Raw genomic sequence first — 15,026 nt, 5'->3', positions numbered from 1 at the left:
AATGTCGCATAGCTGAGGTTGTCATATGACACCGATGGTTGAAAGACAAACTGGCATGCTGCACTGGTAAATCTTCAAGCTGCTGTTTAAAATTTCTTTAAAATAATGTGCTAGTACCAACAAATATGATATAAAAACTTCCAAAAGTATATACAATCTATGCAAGCTTCTTTCCGTCAGTTTGATAATTGTTGAAATCAATCCCATCATTTGAAACGGATGAAACTAGTGATTATCATTTTTGTGGAAATGGACTTCGGTATTTTTTTCCTATTGTAACTTCCATTCTTTGTCCTTTTCCCATTCATCTTTCAATTTGACAAGATGATTTCTCCCATACAACATAAGCTTCTTCAGTAATCAAGGAGTGACAAAACTTCACCACTGATTTATCACGAGTCTTGATTCTTCATTCAAGTTTTCAGTCATTTCTAATTGGTTGATGTGAAATCATTTTTTCTTACTATCAACAGTGTTTTTGCTAAGGTTTGGGAATATCGGTAAATGATTTGGGAACCAGGTAACATTGCTGCTGTCCCCTAATCTGATTGCATTGATATACCAAGGGGAACCTCGGTAAAATGACTGGGGAACCCCGGTAACATTTACCGGGGTACCGGCCTTAACAAACACACTGATCAATTCATCCTTCCATTGAAATTCACACTTTCCCGCCTTTCTTGGATTAATAAAGTGGTTGCAGTATTTAATCTAGCGGCCATTTAGAATTCTACCTTGAAGTTTTAGAATTTGAAGGCAAACTTTTGTCTGCTGGCATCAGTCAAAATTGTTCTCCCACTGGTGTTCCTGATAAACAGAGTTAACTAACTTTGACCTTTGAACTCAAACTGACCTTTGCCTTAAAACTGCCTTGTTTAGTACATTAAACCTAACTTTTTGAATTGAAAGAGTGATGGAAAAACCACCTGGAATTGGTGACTTATTTGAGTCATTTATATGCGATGCTGTGATTTCAAGTTTTTAAGCAGTAATTCCACAATTAATCCTTTATTGCAGTATGCCACTTTCACGTCTTTGGGGGTGTTGGCGTGGTCCTCTTGCGTCCCTTAGCCTTTTGCTGCAGCTGTCCCTGCTGCAGGGTCAGTTGCTGTTGTTGAGCCTGCTGCGACAGGGTCACCTGCTGCAGCTGACCTGTCTGCTGCTGCTGCTGTTGCATCAGTAGCTGCAGCTGCTTCTGGTATGCCTGACGCAATTGCAGGCTCTGCTGTTGCTGCAATGTGGTGACAGGTTGAAGCTGCATCCTTGGCAACTGCTGCAGCCCCTAGAATGAAAGTAAAGAAAAAAACATACCCATTCAGTCCCTTTGAAGTTGACATATCTTCTACCCACCATAACAAATAAGCACTTTTAGTCTCTTTCACATAGTTTTGCAGTGAGTTAATGAAGCCAAAGCATCCAACAGGATGTAAACGTTTAGTTTACTGGTTGACATCAAAATATGTGAGATAGTCAAAAGTCCCACAAAGCCAATGCTCCCAGTGGCACAAGTCTAGAAGTTTTAAAATGGAGTTTGAGCTGGACTGCTCTTGATGCGTTTGGGGCGCACTGTTCTCAACACAAGAATGGTGCTCGGTTATGCCGAGCGAGCTCAATTCTCTTTGCTACATTTCCGGAAATAGCCGATCTTCGTTCCAACAATGAAGAACAACCCTTGTCTGATCCGTGAGCAGACATAACAAAATGGCGGAAACCAGCCGCGCGAAAATGAAAATGTTAGTGCTATGTTGCTATTGTATGAAAAACGTCTCAGGATACAAGTCGAGATAGGTGAATTATTATTACAAGTTTGATCTTTTCAAACATGTGATGTTTTTCGTTTTTGGAGTGTTGTCGAAAATTTTCGAGAGTAAACTCTTGTACAAATACAACGAACGTCTTCAACGTAATATTTGGGTAAAGCTTGTGTATGGCGATGATTAAAATATAGCGATACCACTATAGAAACAAGATCTCCTTCGTGACAGTTGTCTGTTGCCGTGACTATAATTACATTTGTACCAAGTTCAGCCAAAGCGAGGCTGTGTCGTTTGGTCGTCAAGAACAAGAACCACCATCGGAGGCTCGCCCTCGTCGGATGTTCTCCTGACGAGAACGGTACGCCCAAACGCACCCTCTGAGATTGGACCATAGGTATAATGTTCATCCTTTTCCTGCTGAGCCAGACACCAGCCATCATGCCAAGTCAGTAAAGAATTGACATCTATTTTCAACATCTTGGCATTTCTCATATCCACATTGCACTCACCTTGGTAGATTTGATCAACCTAAAAACCCACCTACACACCTGTGTAATTGAACTTGGCTAGTTTTAAATGGGAGGGAGGGTGGTGTGTGTGTGTGTGTGTGTGTGTCATCCTGTCTGCGGCTGGATATGCCTTTTTTAATTAACTCATCATGTCCTTTTTCTGGAGTAAAACTGTTGGGGTTTATAGATTTCAGGAAGTAAGTACGACAACTTCAAGTGTATAATGCTTCCCTCAGCTGACATCTGATCTTACCTGTGTAGTTCTACTGACATTTGTAGTAAGCTGGGAGAGGGCAGCTACACTACTCTGAGAAGCTGCGATCACATTTGGAGCGGCGACACTCTGCGGTGATGGAGCTGGCGACAGTTTCACCTTCATTGACGGCTGGATCTGTTGTTGCTGCTGGACACTGACACCCTGCTGCGGTGACTGCTGGGCTTGCTGAGCCAGCGGCACCACTGCGGTGATATCAGCTTGTTGCTGCTGCTGTGCCTGTTGCTGCTGCTGTTCAGAGGTCTGTCGTTGCAGCTGCCCTCCCTGCTGCTGCTGTATGATCTGTGTTGGTTTCAGCTGCTGCAGCTGGGTTTGCTGCAGCTGCCCTACAGTCTGCTGCTGCTGCTGAGTGACCTGTAGTTGCTGCCCTTGCTGCTGAAGTGCTGCCGCATTTATGGCAGCTCGTTGTTGTACCGTGGGAGTGTATATGATAGGTTGTTGTTGGCCTTGAACCTGTGACAAAAGGATAAACTGAGTGATGAGATGTGCAAGCTCAAAAATCAGGAAATACTCCTCTCTTCCAAATTTTGATTTCACCTACATTGGATATCGATCACGTTTTTCAGTAATAATAGCAATAAATCTGACCACAGGTACTGCCACTTGGCATTCCTCTTTACAAAAGACACGTTGTGACTTGACTGATAATCTTTGGAAACACATTAAGCGCATGTTTGATTATTTTCTTGAGGATCACCGTGTTAACAATAGCGTACCTTTGAATAAACATATTGTAGTTCCTAATATGTTAGTTTCTTTCTAAGTTTGAGCAGAGTTTTCATAGGAACTGATCAAGAGACTCAACAGAAAATAGACACTTGGTTAAATGCCAAATCAAAATTTGACATTACTACTGAACAATGTGATGCACTTATGAAAGCCCTACTCACTTGCTGACCGGGTTGTTTTTGTCCTATAGCCGAGGTCAAAGGTAACTGTGTGACACCGGACACTCTGGGTAAAATGGCATTGGGTAACTGCTGAGAAATTGACTGTAAGGGAGAAAGCAGAAGAGTTGCTATGTATGGATGAGACTGACTGATAAATGGAGATGGCAGGAGTGCTTATCATACCTTGATTATTTCCAAAGTGCATTGATGTCAGTGTAGAAGGTAAATGTTGTCAGCTAAAATGTCTGACTTGTACAGATTCTGGCATCTATGACAAGATGCAGCAATATGGATGTATTCAAGTCTACATGTCATACCTGAAGTACAGAGAGCGGGGCATTTGCTGTTCCTGGTCGTAACCCTTGTGGTGCATTCTTCAACCCAGCGGGCATGAGCTGAGCAAATCCAGCATGGGTGATGCCTGTAGCTGATGTCATCTGACCACCTCCTGTGATGCTGATGGGTGTTCCTGAGCTCCCGACAACTGTCTGCGTGCCGCCGATCATTGCCTGGCCACTGCTTATGATGTTGATGGGTGCCGTCATCACAGCAGTGGGTGTGGTGATCACCCCAGTCTGTGTGCTGGCCACCCCTGCTGCTGTAGTGGTGGTGGTCATTCCAGGGGAGAAGGTCATGATGTTTGCCTGGGTACCAGCCAGGCCAGAGTGGGTGCTGACGGTGCCCGTTGTTGCCTGCATGACACCCGTGAGTGTGGTCACAACTCCGGTGGGTGTGGTGAAGACTCCAGAAGCAGGAGGCACCATTCCGGCACCCTGCGGCAAACTGACAGATATGGGCATTGTGATGTTGCCGGTTGGTGTGGACATGGTCACCGTGGCAATACTCTGATGGGGCATATTGGTGGAGAGTGAACTGGTCGGCGTGGTGTTTCGGTTTGGTGTGGGTACACGGTTTGGGGTGCTGACTCTGGTTGGTGTTACCGATCCAGATGTGATGGTGGATGATGGCGTTGGTGGCCCTGGCGTCGGAGTGGACACAGTTGGAGGTGTTGGGGGTGGTCCCATACTGCGCACTGTAGTTCCTGCAAACAATGAAAAATTGAGAGACCATCATGATTTCATTATCCATGCAAGCACACACACACAAAACAGCTAGTTCAAATTCATTCTTCAAACTGCAATCTTATCAAACAATGGTAGTATAACAAGCTTTCTGGTTTTAAACACAAAAACATGATATTTTGTTTTAAACATTAAACTCCCTTTTTAAGTTTAAGACTTTCTAATCATGAGGTACACTTTTGTAATAAAAACGACCTGATCATATTAGGTATTCTCCATGTTCATATAAAAACAGTTGAGTTCAAGGGTCAAATAACATATTATTGGACTGTGCATCACTATCATGGGACTACCTATGGAGTATGTTGATTTTTAAAATTTTCCAGTGCTGGACTAGGTAATCTTCAATCTTGCGGACATTTTATCAAAGACTACCCACAGCTGAGTGTTGGCATACAGATAGTTCGAGCATCAGCTGGGTATAGACAGCCAACCATTCACTTTGATGATTCATTCTCGGCTCATCACAAACATGAACCATTTCGTTTACCCTGTATAACCCATAATTACCTGTATTATAGGTCAACTCACTCTTATCGAACCAAATACTTCCTGAAATTTGCTCTTCTAAAACTGTGGAGTGGCTAGCTTTAAGTCAAAACTTAGAAGTATACCTCTTTCAGAGAGTTTATTGTGACTTTGTTCAGCACCAATAAGCATCCCTGATGGACACCAGGCGCTATACAATTGTTGATATCAATCTTATGGCATACTGCTGGGTTGAACCAAAGCGTGGATTGTGGATTGATGAAGTTGTACATAGTGTATGCTTGAACACAGCTGGTATGGTACTTGGTAATATTTCACTCTGCTACAAGATGTGGCTTTAAAGTTGATATTCTGAACAGCCGATCCTTGTGCTGATGAGCTGTGAAATTTTCAAATCTTTGAAACTGTATATAGCATACATGTAGTTCACTATTAAGGTCCATGAAAATAGGGAATGAGTTTGGATAACAGCTTCTTGCTGTGATGTTAGGTACCTATATGATTAAAAAACACACTATTCGATAAAAGATGTTGGTATAAAGTGTTGGGTTAAAAGACACTTTCTGTACCTTGAACTATATTCACACTTCCCGCAATGACGTTTGGCACACCCGACGCTGCTGTCGCCAAGGTGACGGGGGCGCTGGTGGGCGTTTGTCTGCCATCTGTCAAGGAGGATCTCCTGGTCAGAGGGTTGTTGGTGGATATGGCTTTTACCAACGGTGGGGGCGGTGACTTCAATGTTGCAACGGGGGCGTATGAGGGCGGTAGTTGGCCTGTTGGGTAAGGGGAGAAAGGGCATAACAAGCATCACTACAAGGGAACATATCAAACAGAAACATGCAATTTGTATTTGGGGATGTTCTACATGCATTTGGCAAATGAAGATGTACTTGCAGTACAGCAACTCTTGATTTATAACAAAAAAGTAAATTTTCAATAACATGCACATACAAAAGGTATTGAACTTGGATGCGAAACATGCAAAAACCTGAGTACTGAGTTATAAAAATAACAACAATCTAATAAAGCTCACGCATGCAGTGTGGTTCAGTACATATATGTAAAAGGGTTTTCCTAACAATTAAGACTGAACACTTATAAAACCAAGTTTGCAAATGCATGCAGCAAAGGTGAGGGTAGAGTTTGGGACTATAGGATTTCCATGTAGTAATGGCTTCTTTATTTAGTGAATGACACACTGTATCAACAGGAGTCTCCATCGATCATACATATGTACTTCCTTTTTGAAATTTCTTGCCAGGATTTCAAAATATTCATCTCCTTTAACTTTTCATTATAAGTTAATCAAACAGCCAATTTTTTTTCAACTTATGAAGATTTTCCATATTTTACAGCTGACCTGAATCTAACTTTTGGACTGAAAATCCAACAGTTCACCATTATATATCACTTTGAATACTATTTTCAATATTCAAACAAGGTAAAGGATTTTTCATCTGTGTTTCTAGAAGATTTCAATGTCCATCTGATGACAAAAATCACCTCTATCAGATCAATACATGCCTTATATTGTAGGTACACCCTAGAGTAGGGAAAATTGGCCATGCTACATTTCAATCAATGAACAAGACTACATACATGTGATTGATTGTGGGTGTCAATGAACATCTTCTGCAGTAAATGGGGCTCATACTAAAGATCACCTGGGCCTGTACACCAGGTTCAGCAAAAAGTTGGTGCAATTTGAGGGCACAGATCAGCTAAAGGTATTAACATCAGCAGAACTATAATTTTTTGATAAAACTAAGTTTCTTTCTTAGGTTGTTAACACACTGTAGTAAAACCCTGTATTAAGTCACGTAACCGGACAAGTCCCCACACCACTACCAGAATAAAATAATGCATTATACAGTATTTAGCAGTCTCTGAAATGGTATCAGCAATTATCAGTAGTTCAGCATTATGGTTTGTTAGTCAGGCACAAATTCTTTACCACACAAAGTGCATTAGCATTTACTTGTCAGTTCAGATCCAAAGACCTCAATTTGCTCATCTCCGACTACTGTGTATCTTTTGTTCAGGTGTTGTTTCTTATGACAAACATATAAATTTCATTATTTTATCACTAACATACAAATTTCATCATTGGCTAACAGAATTTAACCCACTGGCAAGCAGGGTTCTCCACAATGGGATTTTGACAGGTGGGCCACCCCTCTGAATTTCAAGCGATCTATCGATATGTAAATAACCATAAATAATATATTTTAACCACAAAGAATATGCACATTGTTATGTCAATTGGTTGGCCCTTTTTCACGCTGTGGAGAAAACTGCCAAGGGTTGCACTTTCACATGAATGGTCAAAATAAGATTTCTACAATGTACATCCCTTGCAGCATTACCCTGTCTTTATGGCAAACAGGGGAGTGTAATTTGCTTTCTGAAGTATTAACTCCATGTACCTGTCACTGTCACTGTGGGTGCTGGACTTGATTGGTTGATGGTTCCAGGTGAGGGCAGTGAACCACTTGGTGTGCTAACGGATCTGTTCGAGGCAAAAAAAAATTGAATCATTAATCACTTAACTTTGCTGCGAGCTTAACTTTGAGTAGACTGACAGATCCGTCACTCCCCCTTTAAAGAGGGGGGAACGTAGAGAGCCCCCTCAAGTGATGGATCTTTCAGTCTACAGTTTGAGTAGAACACTTCTTTGTAAAATATATGTCTGACTCAACAATGTGAACCGATGTAGGTTAAAACCTGATCATAACCACACTTGGCTTGATATCTTTTAAGTCAAATTTTCAACTTTGTAAGTTGTGAAGCTCAAACAGTATAGACAAATATTTGACTTGTTCAGTTGAGTTACACATATATGGATGAGGTTCTGAGAAAATTATACCCTGGACTAATCCCTAGTGGGTGGGGAACATATCTAGCTGGTAACTGTTTGGGGAGTGGGCAGTGTTGGTGTTGACGTCAACATCTTTGTACCAAAGGTGTACATGTAGTTTGACTTTTCCTCTAATACTGTAGAACTCAAGAGTCTAACTGAGCAGTTCTGAAGGCTGTACAAGTGTATTGATTTTCAAGTGGTCAGTTACCTTGTAAACTGTACAGTCTGTGGTCTTCCGTGCAATCTCCCTGTTGATGTTGGTGTCAGGGTGTGCAGGGTCTGCTGTTGTTGCTGCTGCTGCAGTTGCAGCTGCTGCTGTAGTTGCTGCTGCGCTTGTTGTATTTGTTGCTGGGTAGGCTGTTGTTGTAGTTGTTGGGCTGGTTGTTGTTGTTGTTGCTGTTGTTGCTGCTGCTGCAGGATGTGTTGCTGTAGGATGTGTTGCTGTACTTGCTGGGCCAGCAGTTGTTGCTGCTGCTGGCTTGTCAGCTGAGTTGGTGCTGCTGCTATTGTGATGCCTGGAAAGAGATGACGAAGAGGGTAGGTTTAAAGTTGATTTTCCCATTTTGAAAATCTTACATCTCATTTTAAGTTGGAATGCACCTTGGGGACAGACATTCAGTCTCCAAAAATTATTACGCAGTTTTTTTGCATACCCACTTGTTGGGGCTCATTTTGAAGCTCATGTGTGCAATTCACCCTTTCAAGCCAGGCTTTTCAAAACTGATGAGAACTACCCCTATACATAGTAGTCTCAACATGAGAGGATTATTCAATTTGTTGAGAAATAAAGCTGATAAAAACGTGCCTCTTTAAATCACTCCATTATCATATTAGCGTGATGGCTGGTGAAAGGTCAAATACCTCTTTATCATATTGAACTTGTGCGACCTCAAAACTCACCCTCTTTTCTGACTAATTAAGAAATGGAAAGTCATTATGTCTACGGAGACTTACCAACCACTGACAACTCACCTGTCTGGGCAGTCACCTGCTGGCCAGTGGGGCTGAGAATATTGGAACTCAGACCACCTGCTGGATTCAATTGTACTCTGATTGGGGGTGTTTTCTTGATGCCACCAACTGCAATCTGCCCGGAAGTGCCCTAAAAAAAACCCCACACAACGGATGATTAAACTGTGTAAATTTGGTTTGCTAATATATCACAGAAGTATTACACAAGGAACTGAACAGATTCTGAACACCAAAAATATTATTATTATTATTATTATTATCCTTTATATGCCTCATTATTCGTGAGTTGTTCATAATTATTCATGAGGCCATGTATCTTGGATTCATATAGTGCTTACTACCCAACATCTTCCTCACATCCCTTCAACATCAGACTACTAGACTTGCTGGCCAAGACACCCTAGGTGATCGACAAAAACTTCATAAAGTTGGTCCCATCAGGAGAAATCTTACATTGTATTATATTTCCTTCAGGAGATGACTTACAAACTTTGGATATTATTGAACTAAACTGATTTCTTTTCTTAGCCTCAACTGAGTTCAGATGACGAAAGGTTTCCTTGTACCGTACATGCAAATTATTTTATGCAAATTTCCCTTGGGTGAGGATGCTTTAGGATAAAATTCCGAGGAAGGGACAATCCTCTGAGGTAGAAGTTATTCTTTGGTTTGAGTACAAAATGTTTTTCCACTGGTTTTTTGAGGTGCCCAAGTTGTTCAATAAAATATGACACTGACCTGCGGGAGCGAGGTGACAGTTGACATGGTTCCTCCAGTGTTAAGTATCATGGTTTGGTTTCCACTCACTGCTATCTGCTGCACTGTTGCCAGTGACTGCTGCTGCTGCAACTGCTGTTGTTGCTGCTGTTGTTGTTGATACTGTTGTTGCTGTTGTTGTTGTTGCTGCTGCTGCTGCTGCTGCTGTTGTTGTTGTTGTTGGGGTTGAGGTTGGGGTTGGGGTTGTTGGTTTTGTATGGCAATGCTGATTGGCTGGGTGACAGGCACGTTCTGCTGTGCGACTGACGTCGGCTGTCCGGGAATGATGTGTGAGATTTTCACAGATCGTCTGCCTTCCTCAGTGAAGAGATCCTTGAATTGTTGCAAGTACCTGTGAATGTCAAGAGCAAATCTTGTAAAACCTTGATGACAAGAGGAGTCTCACTGTTCGCAAAGTCTTCTGCTATGACCTAGGATATCACTACACCATCAAATTTTTGCGAACGGTGACACTGGTGGGACACATGTGCACAACACTATTTTAATACAAAAAAGACAATGGTAATTTTCACAAAAGCTGATCTTTACCATCATGCAGTCATGCTCTTCCAAAACAGCGCCAATGCCCAATAAACAAAGGATTTTCATTTGTTAACAAAAGAAGATGAAGTCAGTGTGTAAAGTAGTTCTCTTTTTGAAAAATGTAGTGACCTAGATAGTTTGCAGTCTGGATAAGAATCAGAGTGATTGTGGATAAAAGTAACATAATGTGCACTTCAACAATGATCCTTCTGTTTACAGTGAACACAAGCTTTGGATCTGCTCTAATGACTAATAGAAACACTTTTCAAAAGATATACACCATTTTTCACCACAGCCAATAAAATCAGAATCATGTACACATCTGTAACGTGAAGTACATCTCACAGACTTGTGTTACCTCCCATCCTAACTCAAGGAAATTTCATTTTCAATGTAATTTTCATTCAGCTAGTTAGAGAGCCAGTGGGGAAATGGTACTCTTCGGTGAAACACATTTGTCTGTGCTCTCCCTGGCCTTCCGAAATTGTTAGTAAATTTACGAATTGGGTTCAAAAAATATTAGTAAGCACAATTATGTTATTCGAACCCACCAACTTTCAACAAGCACTTCTGGTACTCAATAGATGATTTTAAGGGGATAGAAATGATGAATGATTTCATTATGGACAAAAGAAAATGAAAAATCCCTTTTTTTTTTTTTGACAATGAACACTCATATTTTGATACGCATTTTCAAAAGATTTATTGAATAACACAGTATCATGGGTCATGAATGCTTGTAACATTGAAATTTCTTCCTCGTCTCAATAAAGTGTGTAATTTTGGTCAACGGCCAATGAATGTTATTCAATTACTCTATCTTTATTACGCAACATAACATGTGTATATTGTGACACAAATCATAACTCCCTTTGTGTGTGTAGTCAGTGGTTGATGATTATATATATTAGTTTATGAAGCGGTCATTAATATTGTCAAATATTATCAGTGTTTGCACAAGTTTTAGATGCTAGAAAATCTGTCCCCTGTTTTTCATATTTGGAAAGCTCTGTTACTTTGAAAGTATGCACGTCATCCATAGGTACTAGGTGGTGCCTCTATAGCTGCAGTCATTATGCCATGTTCATCTCTAAAATTCTTTTTAAACAACCACTGATCAGAACATTTGGCAGTCTGTGGTTTCGCACAAATTTTGTCTCATCTCAATCAAATTTAAGTACGCAAACTGAGACTGGTGATCCTGCTAATGTTTTCTTAGAGACAGTTACACTTTTAAAACGCTGCAGATGATCGTCATTTATTTTTTTGTCTGGATAAACTTTTTGGTCATGGGACGGGGACTGTGCACAGCAATGCATTTTCTCTGGATCATAGAAAACTATCAGTATTCATAACATTTGCTGAGACAGTTTCTTGTAAAATATTTTGAAGGAAACCTATTAAAATTGGCAAGCTGACTGAAAAATTCAATTTGCAGATCGTCAAATGACAAATCTATGACATCTAAGATTTCCGGCTCGCTTCCACCTCCATGCACAGAAAAACACTTTGCAGTACATGTTCAACCATGCGCGGCCCGGACTGCAGTTCTGCTGTAGTTCGACTGTCTTTCAGGCTGACTGTTCTTGATCTCTTCTAGCTCGGCGGTTTCATTGTTTCGTATTTTTTCATATCAGTTGCCGTTTTTATGCCCAACTTTCTTTCCCCACTGGATACTATCAATCCTAAGTATTTGTAACTGCCCGCTTCCCTCGATCCGCTTCAACAGTCCATTCTGAAAGTTGACAGCCTGTGAGTGTTTGGGTGTCTCGAAACTACCGTAATGCATGACACACCACTATGAGATTACAAGACCCGGGGATCTTGAAACCTTTTCGCGCATGCTCATGTTATTACAGGTCAAAGTCCAAAGCCAGCTATCACCATGTGTCGATGCGCCGATGATAGGGGCAGCGTAGGTTTTGAAAGACGAGATATGACAGTATTTCCCGGAATTCACAATCTTGACCGAAAATCAGGCTTCAAAAATAACAAAATCGTTCGTAAATGGCCGATAGGGCATTCATTTTTTTTCGTAAATTTTCATTTTTGTTCGTAATTTACGAAAGTTACGAGCGACAGCGAGAGCACAGATTTGGTATACATTCTATAGTATAGCTTTCTCCAATGGACTTTTGTTTCAATTGTTGAATTCATTAATTTTGAATTTTCATTTTCATTTTATATATATATTTAGCAACAAATGAAATAATTTTTTCATCCTCAGTGAAATACATACCTTTGTACATTGATTTTTGTTCCAAGTGGGAATCTGTTGGAAAAAAGGAAGGATAATTACAACATTTCTCAATGTCTCCATGTCCAAACTCTTCACACTTTTGTTTGTACTGATATATCAAACATCGGTGATATTATCTTGTGGAAGTTTATGGCATTTTTATGGCAAACTTACACACTGATTCACCTAGTTGTTGGCATGGAGAACCAACATTAATGCACAACACAGGAGTAGATAGAAATGATATTCTGAACTACAAAAAGACCAACCAGTGAATATTTGTTCACACGCAAACATTAAGTTACATTTGGACATGTCTCAAAATTAAAAAGACTTAAAAACTTTGCTCAAAATTGCCATACAGAAACATTAAACCCCTCCCCCTTTAAGAATCAAGACTGAAAATATGGGGTTATTTTGCAAAATACGGCACAAGAGAAACAAATTACCCAATATTTACTGACTATTGAAATTCAAAATGGCCACCATCTAAGTGCTTACTCTATGGGAAAAAAAATTCAGTTTTTCACAAAAAATAAGCCCCTGAAAACTTTATTTACTTCATGAACTTCAAAATGACCCCCTCCCTTCCTTCCACAATTGGTAGACTGTACAGTATTTGAACATCTGTCCCTGAGGCGTATTACTGAAACTGCTGGTAATGCCATTTACTTGTGCAATGCTGATGTTTCTGCGACAAACTTGAACCTCTGGGAGAGAAAATGGAGGAGCAAGAAGCTTTGACTCACTTGCATACAGATCCGGCTCGTCTTTGGCCATTGCCTCGATTGGGATGATAGTCTCTTTCAATGTACAGTTCACCAAGATAAAACATATCTGTCTGTCTCTGTAGGATTGTCACCCTGGCGTGGTATATCTTGTTGTTGTCCCGTTCTCTTTCAAGAACCACCTCTTCAACAACGATCTGTTGACAGACAGAGAAGTGATCAGCCAATGGCGTCATAGAGAAGCGACCAGACTCACGCAATTAATAATTTCCAACGAAAAGAGTACACACTTTGTGTACATAACACAGGTGTGGTATGGCACCACAAGTTACTATAGTTGGACGACTGAAAAAAGCATCTTAAAATTTGCTGGGAATAGCTTCATTGTCCCTTTAAATACAGATGAACCTCCATCAATTTTTAATGTGTAAAAATTTATATTTTAAAAAAACAATTAAATTGACGGAATGTTCATCCAACACCATCAACATAATGGCAATGACCAGTCCCTTCACAAACTAATTTTCTGAAACAAATGCAAAATTACTTTTTTTAATGTATGGATAAGTATAGTAACTTTATAAAATGGTCTGTGGAAACATACTGGAACATGTAATACCCTTTCTCAATGGGACACTTACCGGTGTGTTATCGTGGATATTTCTTGGCTTGTCAGCATGTTTGGCCAACTGTTCTACCTGTTGAGGACATACACAAACAATGTGTGATGTAATTGTGGAAAATGGACAAGTCTGTCACAAGTTACACGACTTTTAACACATAACGGAAAACTGGTGTTCTAGCTACTCAATGAGAATGGTCTATATTTGCCTTCTCCAGATTTTCAGTGAACCTTACGTTGACTGGTTTTGTAATGGCTAGCTGCAGATTTCATTGACAATTTAATGCTGGGCAATGCAATGCAAGATTATTTTGTATGTTTTATGTAATTTCAACTGGACAGCGAGAAATTGTATGAAAACACAACTGCCTACAAAGGCAATCAAATTGTATGTTTGCGAAAAAGTAAGCTGACGTTTCAAAGAGTTCTTTGACAATTCATTACACTATAAAATATCATGACAACTATAGCTGTGTTGTGTTAGTTACACAGTGTCGTGTTTGCATATTTGAATTTTAGCAATGAGGTGGACTTTAAGTTCAGCTATCTCTGCTGACTTTTGCATTCATCCCGTGTATATAACAGTACTGCAATGCACTTTGAATCATATTTCTCACCATTTCCTTTTTTTTAACAATTATTATTTGCCACTCAGTCGAAAATTAGAGGAATATGGTTAACAGTCAGAATATCTCAATCCTCCCTAGTAACAATTTCCAGGGTACTTAAATTGTGGTTCTAATCCAGGAGAGAAGCCATTTTTTTATCAGCCAAATAGTCGTTGTGCATAGCCACACCAAGAAACCGCCTTTAATATAGACAAGGATTATATTGCTCTTGGGACACCAAGTTCTCTGCTTTTTGTCCATGGCAACTTATACCTTCCACTTGATCATTACTTACATCCACACTTGAAGGTGATGCTAGATTTACTGGTCTCTGTTTCCACATATCAACACACTGTAATGGGACAGAAGAGGAAATATTTATAGAAATATCAATGGATAATTTAATGACGATGAGGGAGAAGTTATTTTCCCGATGTCAGTGTAGAAAGGGGTTACTGATTAATTGGTATTGAAGATTAGAATTAAATGCTTGTAAATACAAAATTACTGTAAGTCCTCACAAGTGCCTGAGTGTTCCTCCTGGTCTTCAAAACCCATCAAATGCAGTAGGTAAAAGTTATTGAATACCGGCTCCCTGAGTGAAAACTCACTGATTGCTTGGCTATGTGATGGGGAGAGATAAAGTGATAGCCAGAGAACACCCTGTCATGCATGGAGAATTTCCTGACAGTTA

At 40.2% G+C, this 15,026-nt stretch overlaps 1 protein-coding gene across 4 annotated transcripts in view; it reads right to left on the bottom strand.

The window, feature by feature from the left end:
- Window positions 1–633: 633 nt before the first annotated feature.
- Window positions 634–15,026, bottom strand: part of LOC139131668 (transcription factor SPT20 homolog) — an 81,098-nt gene continuing 66,705 nt past the window's right edge. For 2 of the 4 annotated variants that reach the window (XM_070697824.1, XM_070697823.1), the window contains exons 14-26: window positions 14,628–14,684; window positions 13,744–13,800; window positions 13,124–13,299; window positions 12,375–12,407; window positions 9,575–9,944; window positions 8,837–8,966; window positions 8,073–8,379; window positions 7,431–7,513; window positions 5,571–5,777; window positions 3,748–4,472; window positions 3,431–3,532; window positions 2,520–2,993; window positions 638–1,282 (exon numbers count right to left, since the gene is read on the bottom strand). In XM_070697824.1, coding sequence (XP_070553925.1) covers window positions 1,028–1,282; window positions 2,520–2,993; window positions 3,431–3,532; window positions 3,748–4,472; window positions 5,571–5,777; window positions 7,431–7,513; window positions 8,073–8,379; window positions 8,837–8,966; window positions 9,575–9,944; window positions 12,375–12,407; window positions 13,124–13,299; window positions 13,744–13,800; window positions 14,628–14,684 — 2,976 coding nt within the window. In that variant the 3' untranslated portion in view covers window positions 638–1,027. Of the gene's footprint in view, window positions 1,283–2,519; window positions 2,994–3,430; window positions 3,533–3,747; window positions 4,473–5,570; window positions 5,778–7,430; window positions 7,514–8,072; window positions 8,380–8,836; window positions 8,967–9,574; window positions 9,945–12,374; window positions 12,408–13,123; window positions 13,300–13,743; window positions 13,801–14,627; window positions 14,685–15,026 lie in introns of all 4 variants that reach the window. The other 2 variants (XM_070697825.1, XM_070697826.1) reach the window with 2 other exon arrangements.

Source organism: Ptychodera flava, chromosome 4 (assembly GCF_041260155.1).
Source record: "Ptychodera flava strain L36383 chromosome 4, AS_Pfla_20210202, whole genome shotgun sequence".
In the NCBI taxonomy this organism is placed as follows: domain Eukaryota; kingdom Metazoa; phylum Hemichordata; class Enteropneusta; family Ptychoderidae; genus Ptychodera; species Ptychodera flava.
This window is presented reverse-complemented; position numbering and strand designations above follow the sequence as displayed.